At 48.8% G+C, this 24,240-nt stretch overlaps 1 protein-coding gene across 1 annotated transcript; it reads right to left on the bottom strand.

The window, feature by feature from the left end:
* Positions 1–1,001: 1,001 nt before the first annotated feature.
* Pax1 (paired box 1) lies at positions 1,002–9,126 on the bottom strand. Its single transcript, XM_050159629.1, has 5 exons — positions 8,865–9,126; positions 7,809–8,438; positions 6,216–6,358; positions 5,591–5,813; positions 1,002–1,093 (listed from the first exon to the last, which is right to left on the bottom strand). Exons 1-5 carry the CDS (start codon positions 9,124–9,126, stop codon positions 1,002–1,004), a joined length of 1,350 nt encoding a protein of 449 aa, XP_050015586.1.
* Between the last annotated feature and the right edge of the window lie 15,114 nt (positions 9,127–24,240).

The raw sequence follows: 24,240 nt of genomic DNA, 5'->3' as shown, positions 1-24,240 counted from the left end.
TGACTACAAAAATTACGTTATACTCTGAGTCCCACCACCAGTGTGTCTGAACTTGAATTCAATTAATAGCCCTCGTGCCTAGCTCCAGCAGATACCTCCTGGGTTCCTGGGTTTTTGTCAGCCCCTATTCCTTGCAAAACAGAAGCCAGAATGAACCTTGGCACCCTGAAGCAGTTTGTTCTTCAAAATTCACAAATGTACTGAGCCTTGAATACTCCCAAACAATGTTGATGGTTTTGCTGTTAGATTAGGCAGTACTGGGTGGAGAGGGCCAGCCCCGGGGTCCCTTTTCTGTCTCCTTTCAGGTGACATTAATCCAGAAGCAAAGCCAACTCAGTCACTGTGAAAAAAAAAATATCCAGAAAATTTTCGGGGGTTGTGGGAGCAATTCAAGGCAGGTGTCGTCTGGTTTGTTACTATAAAAATATATGATAAAGGGCGTTGGCTTCTTTGCTTCTAAATTCAAGCCCCACTCCCTTGGGGCTGGGTTCTCAGAGGAGTCAGGGGTAGAGAGGTGGGATAGCCCTTTGGAGAGTGCATGGAAGAAATGGAGGCGGAGAAGCTGTATGAAGAGAACTCTGACCTTTGATGGTGAGAAAAGAAAGAAGAGAGACTAGGAATTGGAGGGAAAAGGGCAGAGTACAGGAGTGAGGACTGAGATGAGACCGTAGAGGTGGGGGAGAGAGAGAAGGGGAGTAGGAAAAGAGGATGGATATAGATGGGGGGGGACAAATTTTTAAGTTGAGGCTGTGGTTGCAGGAGTCTCTGCCTGGTAGAATGCTTCGGAGAGGATGCAATCTAAAGCCGAGGTTCAGAAAAGCCTAAAAGATCCCAGGGGCTCGCTGCACTAAGGACTAGAGCAGCGATACTGGCCAGAGGCAGGAGGAGGCCGGGGCAGCACTGGGCCCCAGTTCCTTATGTCCAGGCGGAGGCCAAGTGAGCTGAGCCGTGCAGCCGGTGGCTCCTCTGTGTTGGGCTGTGGCTCTGCAAGGGGACAGGCCCTAGGAGGTTGAGGCTGGGATGGGCAGTCCGTGTAAGCTACCAAGCGCGTCTGTGGTCTTGCCGCCCGGGCTGGGGGGCTTCCTGTCGGCCCCTGCGGAGGAAGCACAGGAGCATCGGGTCACTGCCAAAAGTCTTGCAAGTGGAGCAGGACGCCATCAAGTCAATGCCTGGAAGAGGGGGGGGACGCTCACCCTTCCCTGTCACTTCAGAGAGCTATGCCTAAGTCAGGTTAGGCAAACATATCTCTTCACCAGGCGTTCACTCCAGATGATGACCACGGAGGCAAACCTTCCCCCTCTGCCCTGGATGCCAGGGGTAGTGTGGAGGTCTCCAGCTCCTGAGGAGACTTCAGAAGATGACTAACCCGGGAATGACTCTCGACGCTGCAAAAAAGAGTCCTCCCGGCCCTCACCCATCGATCCACTCCAGACCCCATCGGCATGAGCAGGTGCCAGGACTGGAAGTGGGAGGGGTGCAGAAAACGAGCTACCAAACATTCCTGGGGACCTCCAACAGGAACCAAGGTATTGCTTTAGGTAAGCAGCCGAATGCCGCGGGCACAGCCCCTCCTGGTGTCTGTGGACCTCGGGATTAAGTGGCAGCGGGCTTGCCAGCAGATCAGGCGGTATTCTCGGCATTGCTCTATTATTTGGGGTTTTGGGAAGGGGCCCAAGTTTTGCTACTGGAAGCCAGAAAGTGACGCCACGATTGTGCAATCCTGTTTTTCCTTTCCCGGGAACTCAGTGCAGTCTTTCCTGCACCAGGAGACAAAAGCTAATGATCTCTAAAGGGGAGCGTTTTCGGTTTTCCTTTCCCTCCTGCCGTTACAAATTCTCCATGAACAACTCAATTCAATTCCGCGAGAGCGATCTCTTACTTGCCAGCTGTCCTCCGAGCCCCAGATATAAAAAATTGTGACTCTCCTATCTGAATGTAACAGTATACGGAGGGACACACACACACACACACACACACACACACACACACACGATTAGTGAAAGATTTTGAAGCTCTATAAAGACTTTCCAGGACAAAACCCCAGGTTCTTCCCCCATCTCTCACGAAGCAGTAACTTGGCTTTTTTTTTTTCATCTCATCCACACACTTCAAAAGTGGGGAACTGTTTTAAAAACATCGGAGGAGGAGGAGGAGGAGGAGGAGGAGGAGGAGGAGGAGGAGGAGGAGACAAGAGTGAGTTACCTTAGAGATGAGTGGAAAAATAAACACCCTGGAGCCAGGAGAGGGATTCCACCCTACTTAGGCAAAACTCTCCTTAGCTTTCATCTGTGTCTCAGCCCCCTCCCCTTTTAGACGTGACTGTGGACCATTCTGGGGACCTCCAGCTAGGGTCACTTGGCATACTTTAATCTGTGGGACCGTGACTGTGGTGGACATCTTTAAAATACCAGAATAGCAAGGGCTTAGCACTGTGTGGCAGGACCAAGGGAGGCTCCGAACTCCACCAAGAGAGAAAATGGCTAGCGAGGAGTTCTATAATTTGCAAAAGCTAGCTAGTCATTCATGACACCATTCACTTGTGGTATCCTGCAAGCCCTCAACTTTGGATCAGCAATAATCGGAATAAAATTACAAATTCTCTTTAACAACTATAAATAGCAAAAATTTCCTTGTGTGGGTTTTCTCACTGGAAGCCAGAAAATGACGCTCATAGATTTGATTTCCAAGTCTCACTTCCCCCCCCCCCCCCCCCCCGCCTCCTTTTTTTTTTTTTTCTTAATCCCTCCTGGGAGCAATTTTAGAACCCTAAAGGTTTGCTGGTTTCTGTGAATGTCTTTTGCCTTGAGAGGAGGTCATGGGGGACGGGGTGCCTGTCACCGGTGGGCAGGCGAGTTCTTGCGTGAAGAGCTTTGGGTAGATGTGAGTGTTTTTAAAAACCCCACACCTCCTTGTGTGAAGAGAATAAGGTTTCCTTACTTTTCTCAGTTCCCAATAATTAAAGTTCCCATTCCAGAGGAAGCAGCATCATTTCTTGCCTGCATAGGAGGGAACCTTTCACCAAGAAAAGGTAGTAAATTGTGAAGCATAAGCTGATATTTGAGGCTCTAGGCTGAATAACCAGTAAGATGCCCATTTGAAGGTAACTGGAGGGACACTCCAGTGTAAATTGTATTCCGGGTAGGCATCAGATCATCAAAATAATTTGATTTTACTAAGTATTCATATTCATATGAACTCACTGTTTCCACAATTTTGTATCAAATAGTTAATTAAATATTATAAATCTGATATTATAAATTTTAAAAATGACCTTAAATTCATGAAGTAGCTTTCTCTGAAGACTCAATTGTTAATAAATTGTTGGAAGTAAATGGCACTGTATTGTAAACTTTGCCTCGACTTTTCAAAGACCATTTAGGAAGCAATCTCTAAAATCTGATCTTCTGCCCATGAGAAGAGTATAAAGTCACACTCCACGGGAGTGTGTAATTCTCACGCTCCAAAAACAGGTGCTTAATAAACAATTCTTTTTACACTCCCTGAACATAAATGGGTGCATGCCAGCCTGAAAAATCATTTATCAAGATGGGTGCGGATAATTCCTTTAACTATTTTTTTTTCAAAGGAACTTTGTGGGTCAGGACACTATCTTACTAATTTGGTGACTAACATAGCTTGGTTGTAGGTTTTGAAAATGGGACATTTTATTGAAGGAAGCAGATAAGAGAGCCGCAGGGCAGGGATACAACAGCTAGCGAGATGTTCTGTTTCTAAAAGTTGTCTGATAAAGAAAATCCATCAGAAATAGAAATAAACCCAAATACAGATCCCTGACCAAGTTAACTACAGGATTTTAGAGTTACTAGCTCCTGTGATCACCTTTGGATCTTCTCCACCACACTGCACCACCTGTTTCTAATGTGGGGTAACGTGGGGCTGGAAGCACCCTCGGTACCAAGGGACCCTTCTGAAAATGGACTACTTCCCTCTGAAATCAAAGAACTCTTTATTTTCCTGTGTCTTCAGTCCCCTTGGGCTCAATCCAGGAGAACCCACTTAAATTCGTGGCTATACTTATTTAATTCAAGTGAGCCTGCTCAGCTGAGCTCTTTACGTAGTGCAGCGAATTTGATTCAAATATCAGTATCAACAGTCCTGAGTTTCAGAGAAGTGGACGACCTGAGTGAAATCCCCACACTGCAGCCTTCAGCTATCCTTAAATGTAAGGCTATTGGGAGTTCATAATCTCAGGCTTTCAGAATTTGTTCTTGGATTTTCCTACAAATAAGTAAGTCGTATTATTCTATTACTTAAACAAAATTAAAATAAATTATCCAACTCTGTCAGTTTTCTGCACTTGAATTTCTGAATAATTAGGCAAATGAGCATTATCTTAACATCCTAGGATATGAATGTTCTTTTAAAAAAATATTTTAAAAAAATGCAAAAGCTGTTTTCTTCCTTTAGCTCACTTCTATGGATGGTACCCTAGTCTTCCCTTCCAGCACCCAGATCCTGTCACTTGGCCTCACCAAAACTTCATGGAAATAACTCTTTTTGTCTGGGAGTCACCATCAGCAGCCTGGCTATGACCACCAACCCCCACTGACACCGCCTCTGGCCTTAGGTGTGAGACAGATAAGTTAAAGTTTCTTTTCTTAGCCCAGAACAGCCACCTGGCCCATGCTGGCCTTAAGTGTGTGTGTGACAGCCCCCTTCAATGCTGAAGCTGAGGCACCCCCACACACACACCATCCTGATCGGAGCAGTGAAGCTTAAATTTTTTGGCAATCAAAACCAAAATATGGGCAGATTCATAACTGGCAGATTAAAGATCAGGTGAATTATTTCCCAAGTTCAGTGAAAAACCAGAACTCCGTTGACAGTGTGATTTAATCCATGCCGGTCCCACGGGTTGAATCTCTTAGTTGGCTTTTTAGGGAGCAGATTTGGGGGGAGGGAGCGGAGATGAGGTTTTAGGTCAGCGCCCTGGGAAAGAAACAACCTGAACTTCCAAAGACCAAAGATGAAATTTTTTTTTCATTTTCCCCACAGAATGCGCTGAAGAAAAAGAATCGAAGAAGAGACCAGAACCAAGGTTAAAAGGGAACTAGAAAGAAACAGATGGGCAGGGACCAACAGAGTCCAGGTGTGGAAGTCGGGAGTGCCACTGGCAGGGATGCTGCTGTAGAAAGACCTGGAGGGCATTTTAGACCGTTCTTGGGATGGAGAACCTGAGGCCAGAGAGGAGCAATAACTCGACCAACGTAGCAAGAACTCCGGAATCGACCACACCTAAAATCGTGTTTACCAGCCCGACTTTCTTCCTTCTCTCTCAATAAAGTTAAAGGGGGCGGTTTTGGGGAGTCTCTCAGTCTTTCTGTGTCTTTTCTTAGGTACACCTGATAGAGATGAATCTGCCCTGCCCCAAGAAGCTGCATAGTTAACTCGGGTTTATTTCTAGTATTCTAGAGTCCCCCCCCTCCCTTTCCCTCTCCACCCCTCTCTCCTCTTTCCCTCTCCTCTCCCCTCACTCATTTTTCTCCCTCTCCTCTTCTACCTCCCAGGCTCCTCTTCCCACTTCCTAACCCTTCCAGTATCCTGACGTCTCCCAGATGGTGCCCCTCACCTTCTCGGCTGGGGTGTTTGAAGGTCATTGCTGCTGCAAGCTCCCCGCCGTGCACCGCCACACCAGCTCCGTGGGGCGCCAGCTGGGGTCCCTGGGTGGGTGGCCAGGGCGGGCCAGGGGAAAGGTAGCCGGCTGCTGGAGCGCTGTACACACCGTGCTGGTTGGAAGCCGGGTAGGCGCAAGCAGGAAGGAAGCCACCCACTGCGGAAAGGCTGGAGGCCGACTGCGGATAGAGACAGACTGTCAGAAACCCCGCCGACTTCTCCTGCACAGGCCAAGTTGACATGGATTCTGCGGTCCTGTCGCTGTCTCTATTTTGGGACTCTTTAGCAAACCGATTTCTTAAAATCTACTCCAATGATATTAGCGCTAATAAAAAGCAAGGAGGTCGAGGTTTAGAGAAAGGGGGGCTTTCAGTCTCTCTTTTTCTAAATCACAAGACAAGCCAGTCTTCTTCTCACGGAAGTCAGGCGGCTGTAAACTAGGACCTTGGGACTTGAGGACAGCAATTAGCCACTGAACATGCTCGCTGCCCAGATTTCTTGAAGCTTGCCTGTCTCTCTGTCTCCCTCCCCCAACCTTTCATCTGCCCCCCAGGCCACCTCCTGTCCCTTATTCTGGTTACCTGAGTGTATTTAATGTCTGCCTCCAAGGCAGGTTTCTCGAGCCCGTTCACTGCTGACGAGGCGGGAAAAGCAGCACGGTTCACGCCCGCCCAGTCTTCCATCTTGGGGGAGTAGGCAGCGCCTTCTCCCCCGGCCAGGGCCCCTGCAGGAACGCAGAAGCAGTGGAAGCCTGTGAAGACCTCCAGCCAGATTTTTGCAGATGAGCCAAGGACCCAATGAAAAGCCATGAGTGCTGCCAGACACCCCTTCTGCACCCTGCACCTACCCGGAGGGTGCCACAAACTCCCAAGACCTTTCTTTGGAGGTACAGGGGTGGCAGGGCCCAGCATTTCGCTTTCACTCAGAGCAGAAACGACAGAGCCTGCCCTTCACTTTCCCCCCAACCCTTGGCCCGCTTCCTACGAAAATATGTAAGCACGAGCGGGGGTCAACCGGCAGTTTCTACACTGCTCAAAAGTGACAACCAGAAAGATCCAAATTCAATGCAACTTCTGGAAAATTGTGTAAGCCTCTGGATGTCTTGATTATCATCTAAAGGTCTAAGAGTTCATTTTGGCCTGGGACAACCTCTAGGGACATTCTTGTTCTCCCAAATGAGGCGACAACTCGGAGACCTACACCAGGCACAGAGCTGTTCCCAGTTCAGGTGTGTGACTCCAGCCGAGGGAAGACTCTAGATGCCCACACAGGCCTGGTAGTCACCTCCCAAGCACCTGCCTCCTGCTGCTCCTTGGGAAGTGTCGTTGGTGCTATTGTTATTCTGGTTTAGAGCCACCCAGAGGAACAGTGTGTGAGGCCTGGGAAATCAGTCCCACGCCTGGGCTAAGCCCTTTTCTTTCCTCAGCTTGCTTCTCCTAGACTGCTCACTGTAGTCCAAAGTCTGCTAGCATAGCACTAGCTGCTTGGGAAAGGGTACCGATGCTTCTAGAAAATACCCACATATATATCGTCCTAGGCAGGGCACCAAAGTTGCCTGAAATTTCTGGCCTTCTCCATCCAACAGAAACTATCACCATTTGACTGAATTGTAATGGCAGTCAAAGCACAAATCCCAGTGACTGTCGCTGAAGAGAATGGGGCACCGTTACCACTAGTCTAAGGACAGGACTTGAAAGGCCTCTGAACCTGACAGAGATCTGAACCATACTTACAAGGAAAAACTGATCACACAACAGGGCTTTTTCTCTTTTACTCAAAAGAGCTTCTGGGCCTGTGTAAGCTCTCGAAGGAACCTGAAAGCTAGAGAAAGGGTCCTGCAGAATGTCCCGAGCGGTTTGTTTGGCTTAGATTTGGGCGATAGGCATTTGCATTCTTTTTTGCAAGAATGAAAAAGTGCAATTTCAAGCCTCCGATTTTGTGGTCTGCGTCTGCTCTTCTGTTTGGGAAATATTTTCCATATTTGTCATAAAAAGTTCAAGATGTCCGAAGACTCCCACAGAAGGTTCTGGACCCCCAGCTTCTGTGACCAGTCCTAAACTATTCTCTGAGCCAAAATCAGTCCTAGGAGGAGAAGGGCATGCACCCCCCTCGCTCATCTGCCCGCTCCCAATTCTACCCCTTTGTAGACAATTACAGAAGGCAAAATGACTGACCTGTTTGCTCCATAAACGTCCGGATGCCCAGGATGTTGCTGACTGAATGTGCGGAGGGCCATGAACGCGGGATGCTGACGTGGCCCGCTGAGCCAGGGACCCCGGGATGACTGCCCATCTTAGTGCCCGTGGGTGACACTGGGCTGGGGTACGGGTATTGGTAAATATGATTGTAGGGCAGCGCAGGCTGCGGCGGAGGCTGCTTACTTGGTTCGAAAGGACCTGGCTGCGCCAGGCTGCCAATCTTGTTTCGCAGGATGCGACTAATGGAGCTCACAGAAGGCACGTTGTACTTGTCACAGACACCATCAGCCAGGAGCCGGTCGCGAATCTCCCAGGCAAAGATGCCAGGGTCCCCCTGCTTGTAGTCCCGGATGTGCTTCACTACGTTGGGGGTGGTGACTCGGGGTTTGCTACCCCCAATAGCCCCGGGAAGAATGGAGCCGGTCTCATTATAGCGCGCCAGGATCTTGCTCACGCAACCATGCGAGACCCGCAATTGCCTACTGATGTCACAGGGTCGGATACCCAGCTGTGCTAGCTCCACGATGCGCAGGCGGATGGCATTGGGCAGAGGACGGCCGTTGACGAACACGCCACCGAGCTGGTTCACTTCGCCGTACGTCTGCTCTGCGGACGCGCCGGATAGAAGTGAGCAGGCAGGGAAGAAAACACCGGCGGGTTAGCCAAGGGTGTCCTCGAGGGCCAATGCCCTGCATCCTAGCGCGACTCTAAGGTAACCTGCAGGTCCACCCCTACCCCTGACAGCTCAGATTTTGAGAGAAAAGAGGGGTACATGTTGACAAGAGTCAGGACCAGAGGCAAACATTGTGCGCTTCAGCCCTCCCTGCCCTCTCGCGACTTTGGTCGCGTCTTCACCTCCTCCCCGAACTTAAAAGACTGTCCCCTCGAGGGCTGGGGACGTCAGAAAACGCGGCTCCTGAGGGCACAGAACCGTTTTGCCCAAGGAAAGAGGATCATCGGGAACGAAGGGAAGCAGAGAGTCTGAACACAGCTCCTCACCCGCCCGCGTCCTGCCTTAGGCTCGCCCCTTACCCATCGCGCGCGGGCCGGCCAGCTGTCTGGCGCCGGAGCGACGGGGGCTGGGCCCGGCGCAGTCCGGGAGAGCTCGGGCGCCGCCACCGCCGGAGAGGCATAGAGGGAGGGCGCGCGCGAGCCGAGGGCCGCGGCGGCTGGAGACGCGCAGTGAGCCGCTGCCCAGCGCGCCACCCGCCCCGGGGCCCACCGCCGCAGCCGCCGCCGCCCGCTCCCAGGACACTCTCCAGGCCCGCGACCCCAGGCCCAAGGTGAACTTCATCCGATTGGGAGAAATTCGTCTGACCGGGAAGCTGTGGGGTGCGAGAATCAATTTGACGTGTCCTCCACGTCAATCTCTGCAGTCACGCCGGAGACTCACGAATTGGCAGCTCATTGGTTCCCGTCACCGCGCCCTGGCGTTCCCCCTCCCCGCCCAGAAACTCTACCCCTCCTCCTAGCTCCTGGCTTCCCCCTCAGCCTTTCTCCACCCCCTCCGGAACCCATCCTGCCCCACTCCCCCCCCTCCAAACACACACCAGGAACACACACCATTCCAAACCTAGCTGAGCCAGATCCTAGGACCATCCAATCTTCGTTGCCTTTTGCCACCTCTCTAACAAACTTTAGGGATGGTGGGAAAGTCATTTCACATCGTTCATACAATTAATTTCAAAATCGCCTCTACCACCATTACTAATAACATTTCGGAAAGTAGTAGATGATCCTGGCAAGGTGTTTTAGTATGTGGGTGTCTCCATCACCTGCTGTCCTGAGCAGAAAGAAGTAAGAGACACGCTGGGTGGATGCAGCACTCAGGGAACCGCCAAGATGAAAAGAAACAGGAGGTCCAGCTCGGTTGGGGCCCCTGGGAAAGATGGTTCACGGTGGCTTCCAGAGCTGACTCCCGTATCTCATTTCTGCCTTACTCTGTCCATTTTGTTCTCAAGAAATTCTAATAGCAACAGTGCCTTTAAAAATAGGAGGTGATTTCAGTGACCCGAGGGGCACATTCTGTCTCTAATGACAAAGCCCACCCACCAAAACTCATTCCTCCCTAAGAACTGACAAGGGGGCAGGCAGGAAAGAGTCAGGCTTGCTGCTTCCAGGCCCCCAACAATCTGGCAATCTGCAAAGGACCCAGTGGCTGCTGAGATGCTGTCCTAAATCCAGGCTATGGAGTCCCAAACTCCTCCATCCTCATAAGTCCGTCCTTATCTTTCCTCAGCTCCCGCTGCTCTGTTAAACCACCCAGCAGCCTTTCACACTGCGCTTGAGTCTTTGGCTCTAGTATTTAAAACCAACTCTTCTACTCGGTCAGTGCACAGGTCTAGGCTTCCCAGCTGGCTTTGATTGCTGCAGCAATTCCAAAGGAAGCAACAGGGTGGGGTGGTGGGGTATCCTGGAGTTTTGCACCTGAACTGGTGTCTGGGGGCTAAGACCTGGAAGTCTCCAGGTGAGACCAGTGAGAACTTTGGGCTGATCACAAAACAGCAGGAAAGAGGGCCTGGTGGCAACAATTCCTGGAACTTCCAAGGAGAAATCAAGAAAACGCCTCTCTTCACCAGCGCATGTCTCTCCATAGACTCTAGCTCTTCGGAGTAGCCTGGAAACTCCTCGCTGCACAAGAGCAATGCCTCTGTTCAAGGCTCCCGCAGACTGACTCTATCAGCATAGCTTTGGGAGCCCCTGCTGACCCCTTTCCTCCCTCATTTTCTGGAGGGGAACAACTTTGATGGACCTCAATCAACCTATACAAATATGTGTTAGCAGGACCTAAGTCATAAATTCTGGGCTCTCCAGGGGAATTGAACAACGCCCAGTAGACTAGGGTGGAAGTCATGGCAGACACACACACACACACACACACACACACACAGAGAGAGAGAGAGAGAGAGAGAGAGAGAGAGAGAGAGAGAGAGAGAGAGATTCAAAAGAATTGAAGACATTTTTTTTTTTTATCTAGCAGCCCATAGAACACAGTGCAGCCCCAGGCCCTAAGAGTCTCAGAGAGGTTTGTTTGTTTGTGGAAGAGATTTAGGGGATCAGTGCACCCTAGAAGGTGCCCCCCAGATAATCTCACTTGGAATACCAGGCCTGTCCAGAACAGCGCAGCCTTCCATTAAAAATCTAGGTGGCCATGCTCGGCACAGGAGCTCTTGTCTTGCAGGGGGTGGGGCAACAAGCAAAGGAAGATGACTGCACAGAGCAGTTCTCTGAGGCTTTAGGGTGTCAGGATACCTCACCTTCAGTTCTCTCTAGATGGTTTGAGATCTGAAACCCTCTAATCTAGAGGCTCGTTCCCAGGATCTCTAGACTCTAAGGGTTCATTTCCAGGATTTCAAGACAGGCAAGGGATACCAAAAAATGTGTGGTCGTCCATCGTGGACTCTCCCAGATGTGAAAAACAGGGCTTCTATCCCTGAACCCAGTGCATCTCAGAAATTCATCAGAGTAGCTAAAGGTTGCATGTGGGAAGCCGGTAGGCATTATCAAAGAGAAGGTAAAGCTAGCCTGGCCACTATGAAAGCTGCATCAAGCCAACTATCGGTTTGTAAGGTTGCTCAGTAGGCGCGCTTCGTTAGTAAGAAGTGCTATCCAGCCAGCCCCAAACTCCCTGGGGAAAGGCGGTTCCGGTGGTGCTGGAGAGGAGAAAGTGGGAAGGTGGAGGAGAGACGTAGGGTTCGCACTTGGGGTCGGGTTGGGGGGGGGGGGACTCTCGGTCTTAAAGAACCTGCCAGCCTTCCTTCATCAGGATTCCCTCTCCAACAGCCAGCTATGCCCATCTGGAATACACAGCGGTCCATTCAGCTAGGCTTCGGAAAAACCTTACAGTTTGTCGCCCCCTGTCGGGTCGGGTCCCGGCTTGGCTGCGCAGGTTCCCGCGCGGCAGGCTGGTTGAGGTGGCTGAAAGATTGGACCGCAGAAAGCCAAGTGTTTCCTCAACCTTCCGGGTTGCAGCTTGGTCTTCTCCACTGTTCCGGGGCAGCTAATGGTGCATGAGGCGTGTTCAGAGGTAAGAAAGCTCGTAGATTCCGCATTTGAGCTTGGGAAAACAGTATTGCCTATGCTAAACTCAGCGTGCAACGAAGTGGGCGGTGGTTTCCAGGAGCGCGGAAATCTTCGGGCTGGAGAACCCAGCGCAGTGAAAACCTTGTCCACCTGGTGCTGGACGCACACAGGGAAAGAGGACCAAGGTGAGAGTCTTCAAACAATCCTAAGACCTGGCCTAGGTATCCCAAGGCTCGGAAAGTAGACAAGGCCAGCAAGTTAAAGAGGAGGCCATACAAAAAAGTTATTATCTTTCTGGAGACTGGGCACTGGCTGCTGAGAAAGTGGCTAGGAAATATTCTGTCCATTTATCACCAGAGCCGTGAATGCAGGACCGGAATGTTCAGGCTGAGTGAATCCGTCTCCCTACATCACTTCTCGGTCTCATCTTGATGTTTGATGGGATTGTGTGGGGTAGTTATTTGGGTACAAACGATGCGTGCAACAGGCTTATTGTTCCCCAGGACCCACGTATTTCAAGGTCTCCAAGAGAAAACTAAACAAGCAGATGAAGTCCGATTCTGGCCCCGCATTTTATTCTGCGGCTAAAAGAAATTCCCGGAGCAGAGTATACTCGTTGCGTTCGCAGAGAAGCCCTGACTAGCCTGGGTCGAACCTGGTGCTTGGCTTTCCAGCTGTCCTGACAGCCAGCCAGGAACTGGTCTATGTGGGTTTCGCTGCGTCAGTCTCTCTTAGCTAAGGCCCTGCATTGTCGCTGCTGCATGAACACCCACCGGGCGGTGCATTGCCCAGCTCGAAATTAAAGTCAAACAAACGGAATCTCTTTTCTTTTAATATTTGCTTTTTTAAAAAGACAACGCAAATTGCAGAATGCTTTGTGTAGGACTCTTAAGCGCAGCCTACCTTACTCTACAAAGACAGTTTTACAAAGGACAACTTTACCACTACAAAACACTTAAAATAAGAAAATAGATTTATTTGTTACTGTTTTTAAGCATGAGATATGGCCAGATGAAAGAAAGAGTCTGAAAAAGAAAGAAAGAAAGAAAGAAAGAAAGAAAGAAAGAAAGAAAGAAAGAAAGACGAAGAAGAAGGGTTGAGAATTGTGGGGGCCCGCCTGAACTAGAAACTAACTCGCAGGAAGCGGGTGCATGCAGACAGCAACGAAGCTACACCTACACCGAAAGTGACTGAGGTGGGAAGGAAGGATTGGGGAGAAGGGGGAGCTCACAGATTAATGACGTCAGCGGCCAGGTCAACCTGAGGCCTGTGCCCCTTCCCCACTGCGAGCCTGTGGCACCTCAGCACCTGCTTTCCTGGCTAGAACGCACACTTCCCAACCCCCAAAGAGTAAGGAGCCCAAGGCGGTGCCAGCAAGCACAAAAACCAGCCCCGACCACAGCAAGCTCCATCTCCCGCAGTTCCTACGTTGACAGATTCCCCAGGCTGGTTTTCACCTGGCCTGCTAGCATTTGCGGGCTCTTTGCAGAGGCTCCCTCTACCTCTGTTAGCCTGGAAAAGTCGGTGCAGCAGGCCTGAGTCTACAGAAATTGTTTCAAGCAACTTTGGCCGCTCACAGTGTCCCTGAAAATGCAGGATGAGAGAAACGAAGAAAAGAAAAATATTTTTCCAGGCTCTTCAAATGAAAGGAGTAAATAAGAACAGGTAACTATTTTGCAAATAAAACAACCTTGGTTCCTCCGTTAGGTTCAGAGAGTGGAGGGGAAATAGCAGAAAATAAAGTTGGTGTTCAAGTCCATTAGAAACAAACAGGGGAAATTGGGCGTGACCAGCGAAGATCTAAGAAGCTTCTTGCTTTGAAATGTAGGGACCTAATTACTGTATTTGTCATTTAGCTTTCAGTTTCAGAGGTTGCATTTGGGTGATAAAAAATAAATCATGAAAGCCAATAGTGTTTTCGCGGGAGAGGGAGAGTTTCTCTGAGCTTTTGAAGGAGCCATTGTTCTTGGTTTACATAAAGCCTAACCTGACTAAAATCCTGAGTTCTTCTTATTGCATGCCTCCCCAACTTCCCTGGCAATGGGCAAGTCACACGAGCCTCAGTTAACCTCTGTGTGAAGTTACCCACATTGTACAATTAGGTTTATTTCATCTCATTACACACACACACACACACACACACACACACACACACACACACCACTTACACCAAATGGCAGAAGGTTCAAGGCATGGTCAAAACTCCACCTTTGCAGAGATCTCTCAAAAATATTCATATGCCGGTGCTAAAAATCTAAACAGCAACATTAAAATTGGAAACACTGAGGGAACCTCAGCTATGCATGGAGCATATCTTCTGAGTACTTGGGAAAGAGGGGGAATCAAAGAATAGCCATGGGAGGGGAGTATAAAGGAAAAACGTGTCATTTACAAAGGGAACGGAGTCGGGGGGAGGGTATGCCAGTGTTGGAAAGGACCTCTTAAAAAGCAGGGGTGTACCAGGGTCTCCTTCTACCTAAAGGATGCTCCTGCTGATGAGACTGGCTCAGCTGCAAAGACTGACATGTGAGCTGCATCCACACTGGCCCAACCTAATAGGAAACAGCTTGAAGTGTGCGCCTGTGAACTCAAGGGCAGTGCTTTAGAGATTTCTACTTCTGCACAGACTTAGAACAGAGGGTGGACGTGGGAACTGGAAGTGACTTTTTTTTTGGAGCCTCCTGTCTAAATTAGGACAGTGCCTGCCAGACCTCATTTGCTTGGATTTCTCAGATTTCTCATTAGACATCAGTCTTCTCCCCTCTTCAGCACAGAGAGGATGGTTTATGCACACACTGGAAACGTGGTAGTTAGGTTTGCAGAGTGATTGCTGTCATCATTTCCCCACAGGACACTAAACCTTCAGGAGGATACTGTTCCTCTTCGGTGACCTATTTCTCCCATAATTAGCATAATGATTCATAATTAGAAGGCCACTGTTTTATTTCTATAGACACATAGCACCGGGAAGCATTGCTATAAGGAAATAAAGCCTTTGCTATGAGGTTATGGATCAGTTTCCTTAGCGTTAGCTCGGAAGTCTTAAAGCCCCCTCTGCAATTGCATAGTCTCACCAACCCAAGCTCTTCTTCCCGTTCATTGAATTCTTCATATGCACACCTCTGTAATCTCTTCCCACCTGGAATCATTTTCCTTGACCAGAAATCAGAGTCTTTTATGGTGAGGTTTCTCTAGGGCACAGAAGGGATTTTTGACATAACTTTTTACTGCTTGTCTGCCCCATTCCTTCAAACTATTGGTTATCTTTCCCTCTAGAACCGCTGCGCCATCCCCGTGATGCTACATATACATACACACACGTTCGTACACATATATTTATGTATATCTAAAGTATCTCCGCTGTTCAGTGATGGTTTTAATTTTCCTCTCCCTCCCCCTGGTGTATGGGCTATGGAGTTTTATTGAAGACCTGTAGTGCCTCCGGTTTTGATTTAGTGTTTTGGAGTTTGTGATCTCATTGCCCAGTATGGAAAATATTAGACAGGGTTTGCAGATTGTACACAGGAAAAGACCTGCATCACCATTGTGGGGTGAGTGCCCTTCTCCAGCCCTGAAATAACACACTCACACAGCTGGCTCGAGCCAGAGGGTAGGAAGTCATCAAATACAGACTCCTGCAGCCTCCGCAAAGGGTTTTAGAAAAACTACCAAATCTCCACAGTGCTAGAATCACCAAGGCGCTTTAGACCGTGTTGACACCCAGCGGGTGTGGTTTGATTTGAAATGCTTGGGGCTGCAGCCTGGAAATCAGAGTTTTAAGGAAACATTTAGGCGGTTTTCAGGTGTATTTCGATTCAAGACCATGCTTTTGGAGGAAGATGGAAGGATTATGCCATGAAGCGTCGTCTTGCTCGATAGCAAGGGTCTGAGAGGTGGAACAAAGGGTGGGAGCCATTTGGCCTCTTCATGCCAATGCCCTATGAGGACACTTAAATATAATTTCAAATCCTTGTTTGAAATGGCCTCCCTATGGATTTTGTTTCTATGGTACTCTGACCCTCTTGGAAACAGCAGGGCAGGGACCATGCCTCTCAGTCAGTGCTGGCTGCTGAGGTCTCTGTCTTTAAGGATCCCTGTCTTCCCACCCTGGGCCAGGTGATCCCCCGGGATCCTGGCTAAGTATAAACATATGCAGAGTGCCCTAAGTTAGCTCGGGAGTCTTGACACAGCTTTGCCTGAAAGGACGCAAGGGAAATGAATGATAAGCACCCCACAACGGGGAAGCGGGGAGTGGAAGTAATTGGATCATCCAAGAAGCTGGGAGTTTACCTTGTGCTCCTAACATCTAGCATGGCTTAAACAAAAGGCACATGGCAAGACAGCACAGCCCTCAAGCTTCTGAGTCATCTGAGAAATACTGACTCTTCTAAAAGTTTGATGTAATTTTACAATTTTGTTTACGGTCATAATTGTTGCTCCCTGTGCTGTGCACTTTAGGGAGAAGAAGGGAGTTTTTCCATGGTGGCAGTGGCAGGCTGCATGTATGCTGGAGAATGATATAGACTTGGACAATGGTGGAACAGTCTGTGGGTATCTTGGCTAAGGAGTGGAAGTATGGAAAAGCCTCCCCCCCAAAAAAAATGCATTATAAATCTCTGAAGTCTCAGAAATAAAAACCAATAACCATTTGCTTTTATTAGGTTCACTGGGTGATGTTAAGATTCAAGCTACTTTTAACTCTTTTTTTTAATTGTCTTAGGAGCTTTGTATATTACAAACTACAAGTATCATTTCATGTTCGTTTTTTTTTTCCATTTCTGTTTTGTGATGTTTTTTTATCTTTGTTTGCTTTCTGCAGCAAACTACTGAGCCCTCTCTGGCCTTGAACTCTCGGTCTTTCTGAGTCTCAGATAGGCACCAGCACCCACCGTTAGCTTTCCTTCAATTTTGTGAACAAGTTCCAACAAAGTCCTCGAGTGACTGTCACTACAAAACTTTCCACTTTGAAAGCACAGGGCTACATGCAGTGATTTAAAAAATCCTTTCTAACGGCGAAATGTAAACCACTAGTAAACCTAAAAGATGATAATTCAGCTGGAGCTTGGGGTATTATTTAGTGTCTGGGTTTGGAACCCATAACCGTGAGCATGCTAGGCAAGCACTCCACCACTGAGCTATACGCACAGCTCTTGTGTTTATGTGTGTGTGTGTGATTTAAAACATTACATAGACATCTGTTGAGGAGATCTATAGAATTATATGTTTTATAAACTCTTAATTATTTCAATTATTCTGCAAAAATTCTTGATGTTCATATGCTTTGATAAAAATTGTAATAATTGCAATAGGATCATAGGAAAAAATAGTTTAACGATATATGGAAATCGTTAAAATAATGACGACATCAAAAATAAAATGCCCTTAAAATTGTTTGAGGTTTCTCAATAACAAGTAGAAGCTGAAGACTGGCGGCTGTCTTCAAATGCCCCTACAGAGGCTAGCAGGGCTGCAAGGTGGTGGGTTGCACGAGCAGATACTATCCGCTGAGAAAATGAGCTTTGACAGGACTCCCAGACATGTAGACACTGGCAAAGTGAGTTAATATCCGCCAGCCTGGGACAAACTCCGAATCTGTATTATTACCTCTTGACAGGTCGACAGAAAAAGGGTTTGCCCCCCCTCTCGTGGGGCGCATCAGAGGGTGCTGTCCATTCCATTTTATGTAATAATACCTCTAGTTGAGTCAAACTCTCTTTAGTTTAATCTCTCTTCTGCAATTAGGTTACACAAAATGTAACCTAGGTCGTGTGAAGCGGTGCTGCTGGGTGCATGTGTGGGACATGTGTTCGTGTTTGCAATGTCCGCCGACCGATTTGAGCAGAACGAATCTGTCACTTTCATCTTAGTTTCTCTTGAAACTGGGGCATAGGTAACCCTGCAAGACTGGCTGTGGAACTGACTGGAGCTGGCACGCAGCAGAGCTTCAATTTGGATGAATAGCCTTAGATGGGACGTGATGGCGTTATAGTACAGCTCCGGGCTTAAGGTCCGTGGGTCATGGAATTGGAGGCTGAATTTTCCTGGCTTCGTTATGCCTCCAGAGGATCTCTTTGCATTTAAGCTGATGGAAAATTTGGGGCTGTGGGGCCAGAGGTGACTGATGATTATGCACGGCCAAAGTGTGTTGGGGTGCAGAAGGGGAGGTTGGGGTGGGATATGTGTGTGTGCCTGCACCATGGTGGAGCTCAAACACTCTTTCCCTTTAAAGCTTAGGATCAGTGAGTCCAAACAGCACATACACCTTAAGCAGAATATTGACAGCCTTGGGCGTCTATGACCATCTGTTGGATGCTCAGGGGATGATTTGCTGATAGAAATGTTTATAAAGAAAGCTGCATCATAATGTGCCTTGTGGAGAAGGTGGCTTTAAAGCGTTTCCTAACTTTTCATTTACTTGCTGTAGCCCTTCACGGGGCTGGTTCAGCGCACTGAAATGACATCATGGGAAGACAGAATACAGCATCTTCTTTTAAACAATAACTGGCGGAAGCATCGCCCTGCCTTCGGTAGAGTGAAAACTGAGGATGGAGGAAAGTCTCTGCTTGCCCAGAATTTTCCAGTAACATGGGAGAGTTTTAGTTTGCTTTTTGTATTTCTTTCTTGTTGGCTAGACATGTTGGGACCTAATCAAATCAGGAACTGCAGGCTGCTCTGGCTTTGCCCAGTGTCATATCAAGCTCTGTCCGGTGATTTTACTTCTATGTTTATTTCTATATATTTATAAGAAAGAGAGTTCGCCAGTAGGAAGCCTACGCCATTGGCTAAACAATTGTAACTGATAATAAGCCTCGGAGTGGTTATACCTAAGTGGGCTGCCAGGACCTGGTGGGTGGAGAGAGACCTGTCCAGTGGGGCCACCAGATGGAGAAAAATCTCCATCTACATACTTCTATATTTATTCTCTTGCTTTTTTGCCCTAAGCAAGCCCCTCGCTTCCTTCCTTGCCCTTCAAACATGTTCTGCCACCAGGAACTCCCTTGGGGTCTCAGTCCCTGGGCTCAGTCCCCAGAGAACCAAGCTTAGGTCTCAGGGACTCTTGCTTCTAGCAGCCTCCGGCATTCTACCTGGTGTTCCGGACTCTCCCTCTTTCATGAATTACCACTCCCCCCCAAAAAAACTTACATCGTTCTTCAATTGCCCCACATTTTTTAACTCGTCCCCATTTCACGAAATGCCTTAAATCCACAGTTTTAGCTAAGTGGCATCTTCTATAACAAAACGACTATAGCGTTAGGACAAGCATCACAGTAATCCCCGACGTCTCACCAGCTAGGAAGATTCTCATGGCCTCCATGGATTGGGGTGCACTGCAGTGGATACTGGCAAGCACTGTCCAAATCTCGCACCCAGTACTAGTATGCTCCTTGCTATGGACTAAGAACATAGGCATTTCTGTTAACAATTCACACAGGAGGCTAAAGAGTCAATGTGCCCGAGAAAATACTTCTCCCACACCCACTGATGCTCACTGTGAGGGTCTAAAAGCCTGTGAGGCAGGATTGAAGAACAACTTGGAAAGGTTCCCAGTATCAGAGCACCAAGTGACTTTGCAGTGACTACAATATCATCCTGCTTGTCCGCCTAGTCGGTTCAGCACCATGTCTCTCTTGGGTATGGGTCCCAAGAAGCTGGGCTGAGTCTGTAGGCTGTGAACACTGTCTGCTTTTGCCAACTATGAGAATTTGTTTTGGGGGTGGGGGCTTCTTTGCTGCAAGCATAAGTCATTGCTGCAGAAGCATAAGCTTTGAAGCCAGGTTGGCCCCTAGTAGTTCCTCTTTGTCCTGGCTGAGAGACATGTTCTAAGCAGGTGGGGGTTCTCGCTGAAATAAAATGAGTTGGCTTGTGGTATCCCAAGGGGAAGGGGTACCTGGAGGGGGCTGGCTTGTAGTGACCATTATCAGATTAACATTTAGGCTCTTAGACTCAGAGAAACCAAAGAAAGGCACCAAGTACGAAGGTGTCAGGGCTCTAGGACAAATGCAGAGATCTTAAAATGTGGTCTGGCTTTGTTTCCAACAAGGGCAAATTTTTGAAATGGAAATACACAGGACCTCCAAGGCACTCCACAAATTAGAGCATGGAACAAGAACCGTGTTGGTGGCCTTGTACCAAGTCTACAAAACGGCTTCATTGAGCAAATTAATCAAGCAGTTTTGATTACAAGAGAAGCCTATCTACTGAGGGGAAAATTATTTTCAGGCCCTTTTGGCAGCTGTGTTAACTTGTAACTCATTTGAGCAAGCAGAAGAAAGTTCTTTCTATAGGCAGCACATGACCTGTGAGACAAGAATCGGAGAAGCAGGTTTTGCTCTTGAGGACTTCCTGCTCTGGTTGCCTGCTCCTGAAGCTAGGCTTGCAGATTTTTCTGGCACTTATCAAGGGGTGGAGGGGGCTTCCAGCCATGGGAACACTCATTTCTCTGGCATCCCAGTTTCACCTAATGGTTTTGGAAAAGAATGTTATTTTTATATCAAAGCATGTATAGATTCTTCCGAGCATAGGATGTCATATTTTTTTTGTCTTTTTCTATTAGAAGGACAAAATAGAATGTGTCAATACCACCCTAGCTACCTGAAGTCTCTGCTAAGCTCCCGTTCTGTAGTGTCAAGGCGTATGCCCTTGGGTGTCAAGAGAGACGCGATGGTGGAAAACTTTGAACTGCTCTGTCAACTCTGTAAGCAGAGCACATCAGAGTAAACACAAGGTGTAGGTGTCAAGAGGGATGCTGTGATGAGAGCCTTTGAAGTGTCCTGTCAGCTCCACCAGCAGAGCCCATCAGAGGCAACATCGCAGATCTGAGGTGGGAGGACCACAGGCCATGGCAGGTGGGTGCTTGTATCCCAGATGGACCTTGAAGAGCGAGTGGGTGGATGCCGACAAGTGGCAGTCCAGAGGGCAAAGGAGGGGCAGTAAGTGCCTCTTCTCTCAAGGAGAAAAAGTGCTGAGCCAACGTGGAATCAAGGGAAAGATATGACCGAAAAGTCAACCACTTGGCTTGGGAGGGGAGCACGGAGGGGCTTCAGAGGAAGCAAGAAAGAAGGCTGAAGACCTTGTAAGGGGAGGCCGGAAAGGCAGGCCAGGGGAGCCGCTACTGGATAGAGGGGCTGAGAGACTTGAGTGCTCCAGGCCCAGAAGCTGATATCAGTCCAGAAGCTGACCTGGCTGAAGATGACTCCAGCCCCACCTCCCTCATCCCAGAGCCTTCTTAGTTCTGCATCTCAGTTTTCTGTCCTAGAGTTCATTTCTCGGGGACATTCAAGGACCAAAACTGCTAAGGAAGATAAGGTGTTTAGCCCAATGCCAGCTGCACAGCAAGCGCTCAGTAAGCTATTGTCCTTGTATCATTCTAACAACAGATCATTGTTGTTAGAATGTAATGTCCTGTTGTATCACGGTGCAGTTTTCAACACTAATAAGACTGTGAGAAATTAAGAGGGAGCCAGACGAGCTGGAGTTGAGGATGGCAGAAGAGAAAGAGGCCCTGGCAGGAGTTCTGTTTGGCCAGTTGGAAAACGATCTCAATTATTCACTAAGGCAGAATTTCTGCAGGCCACAGCTTGCTGGCCTCTTCTGTATTTATCCCAGGAGAATAGCTGGGCCTCATGTTTTAGTGAAGCTTGTACTTTCATAATACTCTCCTTCCTCGGCCTACTTCTGTCCTGGGGAACAGTCGCAGGGAAGCAAAGACCACTCGGGGGAATCCCGTTGTTTACCTCCAGCTTTCACAGGCATGAGCTTCTCCACCACCAAATGTGCCTTCCAGTTGTCAGCCCCACACCGAGAACCCGAGATGTGGAGAGGGAAAGGCTAAGCCCAGGAGGCCACACATGTGCCAAGAAATGACATGCGTGTCAGAAACGACACGCGTGGTGGAAATGGCACGTGTGTCAGAAATGACACATGTGTCATAAATGACACGCGCACAGGAAACGACACGCGTGCCGGGGACAATGCGTATGTCGGAAACGACAAGCGTGTCAGAAACGCCACATGTGTCAGAAATGACGCGTATGTCAGAAATGGCACGCATGTCAGGAAAACGTCACATGTGTCATAAACGGCATGCATGTCAGGAAGCGACACAAGTGTCAGGAATGAGGCGCATGCCAGGAGGCCACACATGTGCCAGGAAATGGCACGTGTGTCAGAAATGACATGCGTGTCAGGAACGGCACGCGCGCCAGAAACGACACGTATGCTGGAACCGACACATATGTCAGGAACGACACGCGTGCCGAAAAAGACACGCACGCCAGAGACTGCACACATGTCAGAAACGGCGCGCGTGTCAGAGACGACACATGTCGGAAATGGCATGTGTGCCAGAAACCACATGCGTGGCAGAAACGACACGCATGCTGGAACCGGCACACGCGCCTGACACACGTGCCAGAAACGACATGTATGTCGATACGTGTCAGAAACGACACGTATGTCGGAAAAGGCATGCGTGCCAGAAACCACATGCGCGGCAGGAACGACACGCGTGACAGAAACGACATGCGTGCCGAAAAAGACACGCAAGTCAGAAACTGCCACGCATGTCGGAAATCACGCTCGTGTCAGAAATGACACATGTGTCAGAAACGGCATCCATGTCAGGAAACGAAACAAGTGTCAGGAATGAGGCGCATGCCAGGAGGCCACACATGTGCCAGGAAACAGCACGCGTGTCAGAAACGACATGCGCGGCAGGAACGACACGCGTGACAGAAACGACACGCATGCTGGAACCGACACACGTGCCGAAAAAGACACGCAAGTCAGAAACTGCACGTGTGTCGGAAACGGCACGCGTGTCAGAAACGGCACGCGTGTCGGAAACGGCACGCGTGTCAGAAATGACACGTGTGTCAGAAACGCCACGCGTGTCAGAAATCACGCTCGTGTCAGAAATGACACGCGTGTCAGAAACGGCATCCATGTCAGGAAACGAAACAAGTGTCAGGAATGAGGCGCATGCCAGGAGGCCACACATGTGCCAGGAAACGGCACGCGTGTCAGAAACGACATGCGCGGCAGGAACGACACGCATGCTGGAACCGACACACTGCCTGACACGCGTGCCGGAAACGACACATGTGTCAGGAGCGACACACGTGCTGAAAAAGACACGCAAGTCAGAGGCTGCACACATGTTGGAGATGGCGCGCGTGTCAGAAATGACACGTGTGTCAAGAATGCCACGCATGTCAGAAATCGCCCTCGTGCCAGAAATGGCTCGCGTGTCAGAAATGGCACCAGAAACGGCATGCATGTCAGGAAGCGAAACAAGTGTCAGGAATGAGGGGAATGACACGCGTGCCGAAAAAGACACGCAAGCCAGAAACTGCACACAATTCAGAAACGGCATGCGTGTCGGGGAATGGCACGCGTGTTGGGGCTGGCACGTATGTCAGAAATGACACGCTTCTGACACGCGTGTCAGGAACGGCATGCATGTCAGGAAACGACACAAGTGACAGGAATGAGGCGCATGCCAGGAGGCTACACATGTGCCAGAAACGTGCCAGAAATGACACGCGTGTCGGAAACTACACGCGTGTCAGAGACGGCACGTGTGCCAGAAACAACACGTGTGTTGGGAACGACACGTGTGCCCAAAATGACGCATGTGCCAGGAACAACACATATGTCTGAAATTACACTATGTCAAAAATGACACGCTTGTCAGAAATGACACATGTGTCAGAAACGGCATGCATGTCTGGAAGCGGCACCCAGCCCTAAACGGAATATCTTCATCTTAGCCCTCCCTTCAAGGCTCAGGGGCCCAGGCAGAAGAGGAGGCAGCAAGATTGTAAGAGCCAGAGGTGGTGGGTGACACTGCAGAAACAGCATCTTACAGACACACAGGACTGATGCCCATACACAGAGACTGTGGCAGCACACAGTGCAAGCCAGACGAAACCCAGGTATGGAGAAGAGGCAGTAGGCACAAATTCCATCCTAACTAAGAAGTAATTTGCAACCGATACCTGATGGGAAAAGGAAAAAAAATGGGTTTTCTTCAATGGAGTATCATGGGGTCTATAAACCGTGTTCCAGGGCAGGCTCCCGTACACAGGAGAAGTTGGCCAACACAAAATGAACTCCATGTGTTGTGTTTTGTTTATTTGTTTTGTGGATTTTTTTTACTTTGTTTTGTTTTGGTATTTTTGTCTTATTGAGTTTTGTTGTTTTGGATTTTTATTTTTTTGTTTTTATTTTTGTTTAGAAGAAAAAGAGAGAAAGAACATGAAGTTGGGTGAGTAACGAGGTGGGAGGATCTTAGAGGAGTTGGAGAAGGGATGTAAGAAACTTAACATGATTTCTAAGACCTTTATTGTTTTATTTCCAGCGTAGTTGACTCTCAAAGGACAAG

Source organism: Alexandromys fortis, unplaced genomic scaffold, assembly GCF_014885135.2.
Source record: "Alexandromys fortis isolate MF-2015 unplaced genomic scaffold, M_Fortis_MF-2015_v1.1 scaffold_115, whole genome shotgun sequence".
Lineage (NCBI taxonomy): Eukaryota > Metazoa > Chordata > Mammalia > Rodentia > Cricetidae > Alexandromys > Alexandromys fortis.
This window is presented reverse-complemented; position numbering and strand designations above follow the sequence as displayed.